Source organism: Antrostomus carolinensis, unplaced genomic scaffold (genome assembly GCF_000700745.2).
Source record: "Antrostomus carolinensis isolate BGI_N321 unplaced genomic scaffold, ASM70074v2 scaffold12096, whole genome shotgun sequence".
In the NCBI taxonomy this organism is placed as follows: Eukaryota; Metazoa; Chordata; class Aves; order Caprimulgiformes; family Caprimulgidae; genus Antrostomus; species Antrostomus carolinensis.
In genome coordinates, this window is record NW_010324021.1 from 114751 (window position 1) to 127177 (window position 12427).

The 12427-nt window shown below is 34.5% G+C and overlaps 1 protein-coding gene across 1 annotated transcript in view; it reads left to right on the forward strand.

The window, feature by feature from the left end:
• ZNF385D (zinc finger protein 385D) overlaps positions 1-12427 on the forward strand; it is a 138528-nt gene that overhangs the window by 75881 nt on the left and 50220 nt on the right. Inside the window, exon 5 of the mRNA XM_010170796.2 lies at positions 2094-2256. Coding sequence (XP_010169098.2) covers positions 2094-2256 — 163 coding nt within the window. The remainder of the gene's footprint in view (positions 1-2093; positions 2257-12427) is intronic.

Below are 12427 nucleotides of genomic sequence, written 5' to 3' on the forward strand. Positions count from 1 at the left end.
TGATATTTGAAAAATGACAGTATTAGTTAGGGAAAACAAGTGCAGTCAGAATCTAGAGCTGACTGATAATTTAATTTGACTAGAAACTGTAAAAATAGTTGACATGATAGTGACATGAGGTTGTGCTGTATAATGTCATTTTTAATGCATCATTGTAACTTGACACTGGTCTTCCAGTTTAACAATAATTAACATCTCTTGACTGTTTGTATTTGACTTACAGTATATCTCAATGTTACATGTTGGGAATTGTAAAAGGTGCATGATTGTGGTGTTTCTGTTCAAGTTGTTTCTAATTAATAACTTCACTGTCCAGTGTTCTTTCAATAAGGGTACCTAATACAATATTTACATTATTTTAGGTGTAGAGAAACTGGCTTTTCAACCAAACTGAATGATGCATCTCAATATATAACAAGAGTGTATGCATGTGTGTATATCTATGCATGTATACACATATATGTGTTTATTGGTTTAGAAAAGGTCTCTCACTTCTTTCCTACTCACCTTGAACTTCTCAAGACTCAGGCATCTGGAAAGAATCATGACTTTTCATGAAAACTGAAAGTCATAAATCTTGAGATTAATTAATATACACTCTTACCATGACATTCATTAGAACTTCCTCTCTTCCCCAAATTCAGCACATTAAATATCATTGCATAAAGGTCTAATGACTAACAGAAGCCAGATAGTGCAGGATCCTTCTACCTGCGTGAGTGGCTTAGTGAGTCAAGTGACTGTGTCATTTTATCCCTTTGATCCTTTGAGTTGTTAGCCACTAAATTACATACCTGGGGGTTTTTTGTTTGTTTGGTTTGTTTTGTTTTGTTTTTCTTCTGATTCTACAATAGAAAGCATTTACCTTTCTTTTATGTTTTAAGTATGTGATACTCTTTCAGTCCAGAAACAAAATACTGACCTTTTTGGGTCCTTGAGCTGACCCCACATAGTTCCTTTTAATTTGTTCAATTCTGTAGTAGCTACATTTTGAATATTTTTCTAGAGTCTTAAAAATTTATCCTTCAAGTAAGAAAGGAGTTGCTTTCAATAAAGTTTAAGTTCAGCAGTAAAAATATAAGGAAATTTTTAGGTTGTTAAGTTATTAACTGGAAGACTATCTTCCTTATAAGCATTTAAATAAAGAAGAAATAATCTATGTATATTCATACTAATTCCAGTGGGGTTTTGTATAAGATTTAGTCTTATATGTCAAATACTATTCTTAAAATCTATTCACACCATAAATTAATTGAAGAAAAGTTGGTATTAACTCTTAGAATAATAAAGATACTTTCAGTGTAATACATAAATATTAATAGCAATGCACATACAAATCTGTTTTAGCTGAACAGTATATATACAGCCAAATATATTTGGGAGTGTGACAGGATTTTTGTGAGCTTTCTCCTTTGAAAGGATGCTCCTGGCTTGGATTTCAAACATTATAGCAGGTGGAAAAAAAAAACCTTTTTTTAAGAAAGCCAGCTAATTGCATGTGTGCCTCACATTCAGTTAAATCTTTGGTGATGGGCTTTGAAAAGAGTGTTTTATGTTTTGCTTTCTTTTGTCTGGGATTTTGTTTGGTTTGGGGGTTTTTTGGTTTGTTTTTTATTGTCAGTCTTTGCTGAGACATTCCAGATACCGCTATTAAAAGTAAACTTTATTTGAAGAAACCTTTGACAAAATCTCTAGTTTGAAACAGAAACTGGAAAAGTGCAAAATTACTGGGAGGAGAGTGCCTGCCTACCTGTTGCCTGAGGTTTTGTTTTTTTGGGTTTTTTTTAATGCAAAACCAAAAGAAGTCTTGATATAAAAACTAATGGTAGCATGGTAGACTAAAACAACCTTATTTTGGTCTGAAAGTAATATACTGTCCTACAGTAATATACTGTCTTTATCAAATTGGAGTTGTTTGAGTGTTTTTCCATTGTTTTCTGAGCATCATTCAAAATATAATTTTCTGTTTGGTCACTACTTGGATAATGTGAATGGTACCCATTATTGAAAGGTAGTCTGTATTTGTACTAATACAGAGAATGCCAGTTTAGAAATGAGCCTGATTGCATGGTTCATTTTGTTCTCCTTTGTAGAGCCAGGCTGCGGCCCACTACAAAGGCACTAAACATGCCAAGAAGCTCAAAGCACTGGAAGCCATGAAAAATAAGCAGAAATCTGTTACTACCAAGGACAGCGCAAAGACTACCTTCACTTCCATCACTACCAATACCATCAATACCAGCTCTGACAAAACAGGTTAAGCGACAATCTTTGTTGGTTTTGGTTTTCTTTTTTTTCTTGTTTAATTCCATGTCTGTTTGGTTATGTGCTTGCCACATTGATTCATGCTCGATCCATCTTTCTGTGTGATATTGATTTCTTTTAGTCCTTTCAGTAGACTGGTGAGAGTATGATAGTCATGTAACCGATTTCTCTTAGTGAAAAGAGGCTTGCCATTCTTTTAGGACAGAGTGCAATACTCATTACTTGATTAATTTTTGTAGCAGTTAAACTATTATATATCAACTGATCTAAACCTTCTAGTCTGTATGCTGTATCTCTGTAAATAATTACATATGGCACATTTCTTTTAACCACAAACAGTGTAGCAAATTGCACTAGTTGTGTCTAGAAGCCTCTTAAAAAAGCATTGTTAGTAAAAACCTAATTTTCATAAATTTTGAACATTGCATTATTTTTTAAAATGGCTATTGCATGGTTTTGAGCTGGAAAATAGCTGTAAAACCTCTATTCCACACAATCAGGTAAGTGCTATTGATGCCAATTATTCTGCTTAAATGAGTCTTCAGACTGAAATAATATCCTTTACATTATTGTGTGGCTAAAAGGTACTCCTTTGCAAATAAGATCTATATGAGTATTTGATAAAGTCAACGGCATTCGATTAAATTTGCATTTTAAATACATTGCTATTGTACTGGAAATATCAAAGGAAGGTTGTAAGTTCATTGACAGATAGTCTGGGATCTCACAAGATATGACTGCTCTTGTGATTCTCTGTGTGAAGGGATACAGTCTGCATATTTAGTCATAATCTACCCTGCTTCCCCAAACAAACCAAAACCAGCCATGGCAAAAAAGCCAAAGCTGTGAAACAACAGAGACCTTTCTACTGATGCTGAAACTGCTCATTTGGAACCACTTCTGATGCAGTAAGTCTAGCATTGTAAATGGATATGCATTAACCAACTATAGTATAAAAAAAAAAGTACCTTGCAGACATGTGGAATACTTTCCTTGCTATTATTTTTTATAGACAGATACCTCTGTGTAGGGCTCTCTCAATACATATCTTTGTTATAGCCCTTGATTATTATAGACAGCTTATGTTTTCATGGAGATTTATATCCTAATTATAGTAAGTTTTCTTTGAAAAATAATCACTATAACATTTTTGTGTTTATTACAAAAAGTAAAAATAAAATATTCTTAAATCTTTTGTTGCTGTGATGAAAGAAATGAAGCATGGGAGAATGGGAACAAGGATGAGAAGTGTCAAAAGTTGTTTATGAAAATATATGTGTTTCTAAACATACAAATACCTTTAAAAATTTCTCTTGCTGTTACTTTTTAGCATGTTCAGAACAGCAAGGAGGATATTGTATGGAAAAAGTGATTTATTGTTTACAAGCTATGATCTAGTGATTAGAGAAAATAACTGAAGAAAAAAGATATCTTTTTAAGCTTTAAAATATATTATTCAAAAGCTTTTTTCTTATACTGTGTAAGTTTGAAGGATTTTCCAAGGTGCCTTAAAACCTGTCTGAGTCTTTCCGTCAGGCTTTGAATTAGATCCCTGACAAGATTTATGAACTGTCTTGTATCCAAGGTCAGTAGTACAAATCAGGTTTTATATCAGCATAAGTAAGAAAACATCAGAAGACTAGTTGCACACAAAAGCAATGGCCTATGCAGGAGATTCCTCAGCTTGACACCTTGTTTGTGACTTCCTGGATTAATTTTATAGAATGTGTGTATACATATATGTATGCACATGGTTACATGTATGTATTCTATGTTAGAAGTACTGACCTTAATGACTTTCTAAAAGAAATACATTGATGTTAGTTGCAAAACTTCCCCAAATCTCAGTTTCACAAAATACTGAGAGCCATATTCAACTGTTGGCAAAAACCCTATTCAACTGGAGGCATTCAAGGAAAGGCAGCCAATTCTATCCAAGCGCAGTTACTACAGATCAGCATTGATGTGACTAGCAGTAGAATAGCATTTTTGGTGTAAACAATCCTTTGTAGAAACAAGCATGTATGCATAGCTGGAGAAAAACAAACAAAAAAAAGCCATTTTAGATAGCCAAAAGGGTGAAATTTTCTATTAAATATGACAAGTTCAAAATTTGATAAATCAGATTTTCTTTACTTTCCAGTTGTTCTGTTGTCTTATATTTGCTTGATAGAACTTTTAAGGGCAGAAAGCCAGAATGACATCAGAATACACTACACCGTGTGAGTTGCCATATTTGTACATACTTGCTGTAAAATTCTGGTAGTGATATGCAGTTCTGAGGGAATAGTTGTACTAATTAATGTAATTCATTAATTAAACTTTCATAACTAGAAATAATTTCTGTTACTAAATCCCTGCATTTGTGATCATTTGGAACAAAAGCTTTTTCTAAAGTATTTTAAAGCTCTCTGCTGAAGATTAACATTTGATCCCAAATACACTGAGGATAGGGTCATGTTCATATTACTTCCAATATATCATGTACAGCGGTGGTTAAATGGTGGTTACATGTCAGTCACAGCACATTGGTCAGGACTTCAGTTCACTGGTTCTGTGTACCCTTGGCAGATCCAGTAAACAAAATGTCATCAGGAAATCTGCAGCCCTGTGCAGTGAAGATTGTGAAAAAGACCACATAGTATACACACCAATTCAAGAGCTAAAGGAACAATTTGTTATGTTGCTTATTCTAGAACTGTTTTGTTAGACGTGGTGCCAGCATGTGTTATTGTAATAAACTGTGGAGACTGCAACCCACAATATAAGCAGACTCCTTAAAACCTTTCAGAAATGGTTCCTGGTGGTTAAACTATGTGTTAAGGAGAAAACATGCAATATGGCGTCATCTTGCTCATTCTGCGGAAGTCACTATTTTTTTTTTACCCCTTTAAACAAACTTTTAGAATTATTAGAAGGCTTGAATTTCAGAAATCTTTGACGGAATGAAATATCGTGAAGAGTTATGTTGGCAGTCACATAATGGACAATGCCATTCTCAACATGTAGAAACTTTGTTAACAGTTCTATTAACATCCTTCTTTCATGTGTATTTACCATTTATTACCTGATACTTGTAGTCACTCAGGACAGAAAAACAGAAAGCGTGACTATTCCAAAGACAAGCCCACTTTATGGTAAGATAAAGCCAGATTTCAGTATTTCTTGATTGTTCAGTTCAGAGGTGACATTAAAAATTCACATTCTCACCATACATTAACATACATGCATACATATTCCCTGACATAAAGTTTTAAACATCCTTGGTAGCTTTACAAATTGCCCTATCTTTCTGCCAAGGTATATTTTCCTCATGAAGGTGCTTCACGCCTTCACTTTGGCTGTAAGGACAGATATTATAGGAACACTTTTCAGAATATATTTAGATAGACTGTCATCTATCATCCTAACTATATGTCCTGTCCAGTAAAGTCATTATCCTACACTTGGCTTTTTTGAATCTAAGGTGAGTGTCCAAGATTATGTCCACATAAAATAGTATCCCTATAGTTGTTGCATATGTCTAAATATTGATCTTTTCCACAGCTATTTGAAGTTAAAAAAGGCTCTCCATGACCACATTATCATGAATTAGGTCTTGAAGATTTGGGATTTATTTATTTATTTATTTAGCAGAGAATTCACTTTTTGTTAGATCATTTGTTATCAATGGAGAAGAAGAAATAGACTTTTCCAAGGGGAGAAAACATGTAATTGGGAGCCATCACTATGGCAAAGTCTTTAATGTTGCTTTTGGATGCTTTACACTATGTCTTAAATCCTATGTACTTAAATGCAATGAGCAATGATCTCTTAAAAACAGAGAAAAATGTGTTGAACAGAAAAAGTGTGTATCTGGGCCAAGGCACAAGCAAGATCATCTATCATTAGTGCAGTCTTAGCTGAGAGACCCCCATGCTGTCAGAGAACAAAATACTGGTGCCTGTCCTGAAGAGCTTTCAGTCTACACATAAGATGAGAGAAAACTTAGGAAGATAGACACTATTAATGTAATAGGCAGGTGTTTTAAAAGAGCAGCAGCATAAACATGTTCAAGTGATAAAGGCATCACAAGAAATGAAAAAACTGAAGGATTGATAAGAAGGAAAAGGAGGAGGGTTTTTTTCAGATACTGAAAGTATATGTGGGTTACAGCATGGGAGAAAGCATAAGTTATCTTATTTTTCTTTCACTGGCACATATGAAAATTCTTCTCTGTGGGAAGATTTAAGTTACACTACCCCTTTCCAGGCCTCTTTTCTTTTTTTTCTTTTTTTTTTTCCTTTTTCTTTTTATCTAAGTGATAGGCTATTGCTGGTCAGCAGATGAAACTCACTCCTGAAATAACAATTTCAGTCCAGCTGAAATGGAGAGCAGGTGGAGTGGGAGAGAGCAGTCAGTTTGGCAAGGTCTTGGACATAAAAAAAAAAAAGGCAGGAAGGAGAAAGAAATCAGAAATGATGTGGTAAGTCAGGGTAAACTTTGAAGGAGGAAGAAAGGAAGGTGTCATGAAATGGAGAAGTTCAGGAAGATATATTGGAGTTTAGCAACCACAAATACCACAGGATCACAGAATTTTTGACGTTCTGGGAAGGGACCTCAAAAGGAACATCTGGAGATTGACAAGGTCACCCCTACAGGTCAGAGAAGAGTCATCTAGAGTGGGATCTTTTTCAGTATCTTTTTCAGTTTAGTTTTGAATATCTTCACAATTTTTTGCTGGCCAACCCATTCTAGAGTTTGACCACCCTCTGAGTAAGGAAGAGTAAAGAATTTTTTTCTTGTATTTAAGTCCAGCCTCCCATATTTCAGTTTGCGCCTGTTGTATCTTTTCCTGTCACTGGGCACCACATGAATGGCAACACACCCATCTGGTGTACCAGGCACTCCTCCCAGTTTTTCATCATCAGCAAACTTTCTGAAGGAGCACTCTGTCCCATTGTCCAGGTCATTAATGAAGACTTTAAACAATATTGGCACCAATATCAGTTCCTGGAGGACTCCACTAGTAACTGGCATCTGTGTTGGTGACCACAACCCTTGGAGCCTGGCAGTTCATCCAGCATTTTTTCTATTATCCTTTGTTTCTTTTTCTAAAAATGAGAACTAAGAAACTGTAGGAAAAAATAAGAATAAGCTCAAAGAAATAAACAGAACTGGAAATGAGTAAGACTTATTCAAATCTCTGAATTCCGCTAATGCATAGCTTTAATAGGTTTGCACTAGTTTCCCATCAGGCAAATCATATTGAATTTATGTAACATGCTTTATTGCTATAAATTGTATTTTACATGCAATTAAAACTTTAAAAAGGTCATTGACAGGACTTGATCAAAGTGCAGAGGTCTTTCTCTTGCATTTTAAATTGTTTCTTTATGTCTTTCTGTTGAAATACGTGACAAATTCAGAGTTTTTTTTTCAGAGCTGTTCTATTCTTTTTAAGTGTACTTCATGCCCTGTTATGTGCTGTGTTGTCTTCATGTATTGTACCTTTTCCAATAATTTCATAGTGCATTTTGTCACTCTTGCAACCTTTAACTGTGCTTCTGTGGAATGACTTAACAATCTACAGATAGTGGGAGTAAAAGCTAACACAGATCTGTTGAGTTAATATCAGCTTACACTGGAGCTGAAGTTGGTCTGCAGGTATGTAAGGAGTGGTGATAATGTGTTGGATAGTATGCAGGATGTCTTATGCCATTACTGAGATTGAGAACTCAGCTTCAAATGCAAGGAATGTTTTAACAGAATGAAATGTACTGAACTGCTTAGACTTCATCTGTACTTTTGGTTTTATTTGAGTATATGAAGGAGAGAAGGGCAGAGGTTATTAAAAATTATAGTCATTGAGAACCTAGGTAGAATTTCTTTGACCAACTACAGACATAAATATTGATGCTAATTGCACTGGCTTCTCCTTAGTGTGAGAAATAGGGCATAACTCATTCTAAAGTAAGCATCTATAGTAAATCAGATGAATGGTGAAGACCTCAGAAAAAGTATAAAAAATGCCTGTGGTGACTAGATCAGATATAAACTGTTATGGTGATGCCTAAAGCTAGCTGGTACAAATTCCAGCCTCAGTGATCAAATTGGCTTTTTCTTCAATGTGTCTTTTTTTTTTTTTTTTTCCCCATAGGTTTTGTTTCCTTTTAACTGAATCATTACTTGCATTGTAAGGATTTGATGCTCAGTGTTCAGAATCTGAGTTGTGTTAGTTAATTCTGAATGATCATGTAACAAATGACACTATTTCTTTCTGTCAAGTGGAAGTTTTAATATGCTTTTGAATAGCTTTTACATTTGCCATGAGTTTCTTTTAGATTTCTTCCACTGGAATAGTTTCTTGGTTTTTATTTTTCTTTACTTGCTTGTGTGATATTGATTTATTTTAGTTCTTTCGATAGACTGGTAACAGTATGATACTCATGTAACCAATTTCTCTTAGTGAAAAGAGGCTTGTCATTCTTTTAGGACAGAATGCAATACTCATTTTTTGATCTAACTGATCTAAACCTAGTCTGTATGCACTATCTCTCTATAAATAATTACATATGGCACGTTTCTTTTAACCACAAGCTGTGTAGCAAAAAGTGAACCATTTTCTCATCTAATTTTTTTAGACATGGAAAGAAAATTATTGCCTAATAAAGGTAGACTGCAAGAGTATGTATGGTTTAGTATTAAAATATTAACTTCATCTTTCTCATATTACATTCAACCGTAGGTGTCCTAGTGAACATGTCCTATTAGAACATTGTGTTTCAGGTCTCTAGTAAGCAGTCAAGGGACTCTGCTATTAGTCACTATGTGCTGCTTTATTTCAGATTCAAAACTTCTGCTCTAAATTATAGGAAAAAGTTTTCAGACATAGTGCTCAAATTAAAACTTGGTCATGTGAATCTTTATAGAAGGACAACATATAATTGACTAGTACTATAGCAGTTTCATTTAAAAATATGAAGAAATATTCTTTCAATATATTTATATTAACGTGTTTCTACATTTTCTTTCAATATTTGCCCTTCTCTGTTCAAGGCAGATAATAAACCGTTGTTTCCTCCAATATCATGGATTAGCACACCTTACTTGCTTTCTTTTGTCACTTAGATAGTCATAGCCATGTGTATGTTATCTCTGTAGATAGATACATTTGTGCAATTCCTGGTTCAGCTCCAGAAACTGTAACGGAAAGGAACTCCCATTTGAAAATGAAAATCAGTTTCTTCTTATCTCTGCTTTTCTTTTATTTCCACTTCCATTTTATCTCCCTTACATTCAGCTTTTGAGCTTATTTTCTTTTATTATTATAAACATATGTTTTGGTAATGGCTGGGCTTTGAGGTTTATGACAGCTTCCATGTATTAAGAATTACTGGATTATTTCTGGTGTAGCCTGGTGTTGCTACCCTATTTTATCATTTACTCTTTGAGGTATTTGTTTAATCCTTTGTTTTTAATGGCAAACCAACCTAACTTCTCCTTTCTTACGGAAAGCTGAGGAAGACATACTGCTCTATTTATGGCATTAACATATATTTAATTAAAAGTGACACTGCCTATTTATTAGCATTTTTATAGACAGCAGAATTTCTTGTAATCTTTTGTGACTAAAAGAAATTCTGTTTCTAATGATGATACAAATATCAACTGTATTTAAAATTGAAAGTAGTATTTAATACTATTAAAAATCTGCTGGTGGATGCAGAAACAATTTACTGTATGATCCCAGTGTGCAATTTGCTGGTACAGCTTAGGAAGTGGATACCCTTCTATATGTAATTATTATATTAAGGATGTTTAATCTAAGAAGACAGTTCAGTGCAGTCTGTTGTTTTGTTTCCTTGTGCTTTATTATATCGTAAAGTGTGCTTTAGTTTTGGCAAATGATTTCTTCAGATCATTTCAGCATTGTGTTAGGACACAGTAGAATTAACAGGCTAATTCTGTGATTATGCTTGTGAGATCCTGGATGTAAATTAATTTCCTTTACAAGCCAATGTTTTAATATATGTCAAAACATAACAATGACCTTGAAGCTTGAATTTGTAAGGATTTTCCTTCATATTACCTTGTTTGAGATATTTTGGGTGGAGCATTCCAAAGTTGCAAGTGTGAAATAATAAATTAGGAGTAATTGCTTGGTGATTAGCACTACCCAGATGGATTTCAGAGCCAGCTATAGGACTTAAGGGCCCACTTCCCAATCCTGAAAGTTCAGCTTTTTATTTTTTTAGTTTTATTTGAATGAAAAACCTTCAAAAGAAACTATAGTCTGACAGAGATGTTCTTATTTTCTGATTCCCTTGTCATTTGCTGGGAAATTAGAGATTACTGATTCGCAGCTATCAGTTCTCTTAATCACATGCTTGGAAAAGCAGTCCAAAGCAGTAGAATTTAACCATTCTACAACATCTTTCACCTTAAATTACGTATGCTTTGACTTTTCTGTACTTCAGACAATCTGTAGCTAACTGCAGCACAAAATGTTATCAGCATTCCACAGACTGTTGTACCAATTTTGCATTAGAGCTCGATGGTAATTTGGAAGACAATACCTTCTCTTTTGATCTCTGTGTAGAACTAGGGCTTTTTCTTTCTTTCAGAGTGTAGCTAAATGGCAATATAAAAATTACAGTAATTTATGTGTGCCTCAATTGATCATGAATGTGCAATAAAATCCTTCTTTGCTTGCATCTACGTACGCTGAGAGCTTCGTCCTATGAACACCATGTGTCTTCTGTGGACCAGCTGCTTTTGATTGGGTTTGCCTTGACAACAATTTTATTCTTGAATAGTCCTGCAGATAGAAACTGCTGTCAGTCACAACATCTGTGTCAGCTTATTGAATCAGTATGAAAGTCCAATACTGACAATGGTATTGTTCGTAAGTCTGAAAAGCATGTTCTATTGAAATATTAAATAGGGTCTTTCATAGTATCTTAGGGAAATGTCAGCTTGGTTGCTGCATGCCCATGGTTGTAACTACTAGAAATCTTGGGAGGAATCTTCTGTTTATCAGTTGTTCAACAGTATTGCTCTAAAAACTGGATCAAGCACTGTAGCACATATCTGCTTAATGACTCATTGTTTATGGTGTGTTTTGTTATTATGTCAGGAATGGCATTGATGCTAGCTAGTAGGATGGGTCTGAAGGTCCGCAGTTCTAGCCATTAGGATTTAAAAAAAAAAAAATGGTATCGCAGTCCTAGTTCCTCTTTCAAGTTTTTATCGTAAAACATCAGATTCAGAAGCCTCTTACTGTTGTGTGATTGTTTATTTTGTCAGTTTATGGACTAATTTAGAATGGAGCAGAAACTTCTTGATCCAATGCTTTCAGGTAGGTGGTCAGTTTTTGTGAGTCTGGAATTTTTCAAGTGAGAAAGATCTGCTTTGAGGGCAACAGAAGAGTAGTTGGGTCTTCATTTAAGTGATCCATTTTTTTTTCAAGCTGACATCATATTGACTGGACAATGTAGAAATAGGAAGTAGTTGTTTGTTATATGTTTGAGGACTGTTTTTTCTTTGTGTGGGACATTTCTAAGGCAAAGGCGACCTAATCTCCAAAGAGGGAGCTTGCTTAGATTATTTTCATTTGTTGTTCATGTCATATTCTTGCCATGCTGAAACAGAGAAAGGAGGAAATTGCAGTTAAGAACAGGGGTAAATGTACTGTGCTAAATGTTTGGAACCATTGCTATACAGTGCCCTTATAGCACCATTCAGAGTGATCTAAAGACAACTGGAGCTGGGACAGTTGTATTAATAGACATAGGGGATTCTGCTTTGCCCAGCCCAATTCATTTTCTGTTTGTGCTACAAGAACTCAGCACAGCAGACTATCCTACGTGCACAAAGTAGGCATTTTCAGAAATAGGCCAGAAGTGACTACTATTTAAAACTACTGTAAGAATGTTAGGAACAATTTTATTTTGCAACAGGGATATTTATTCTGTCTTCCATTTGATATTCCACATCTCTCAATAATGTGTTTAAAGTATTAGCAGATGATTAATGATTTCTTTCCTCAGCTGGGGAAGTCTCATAGGTGAAATTCTTCTGTACTATGCCATTCCTTTGCTAAAATATACCTTCCATTTACTATATTAATGGAATTAGACTTTCCAAATACTCATTTTATATTTGGTACCAATCAAACAAA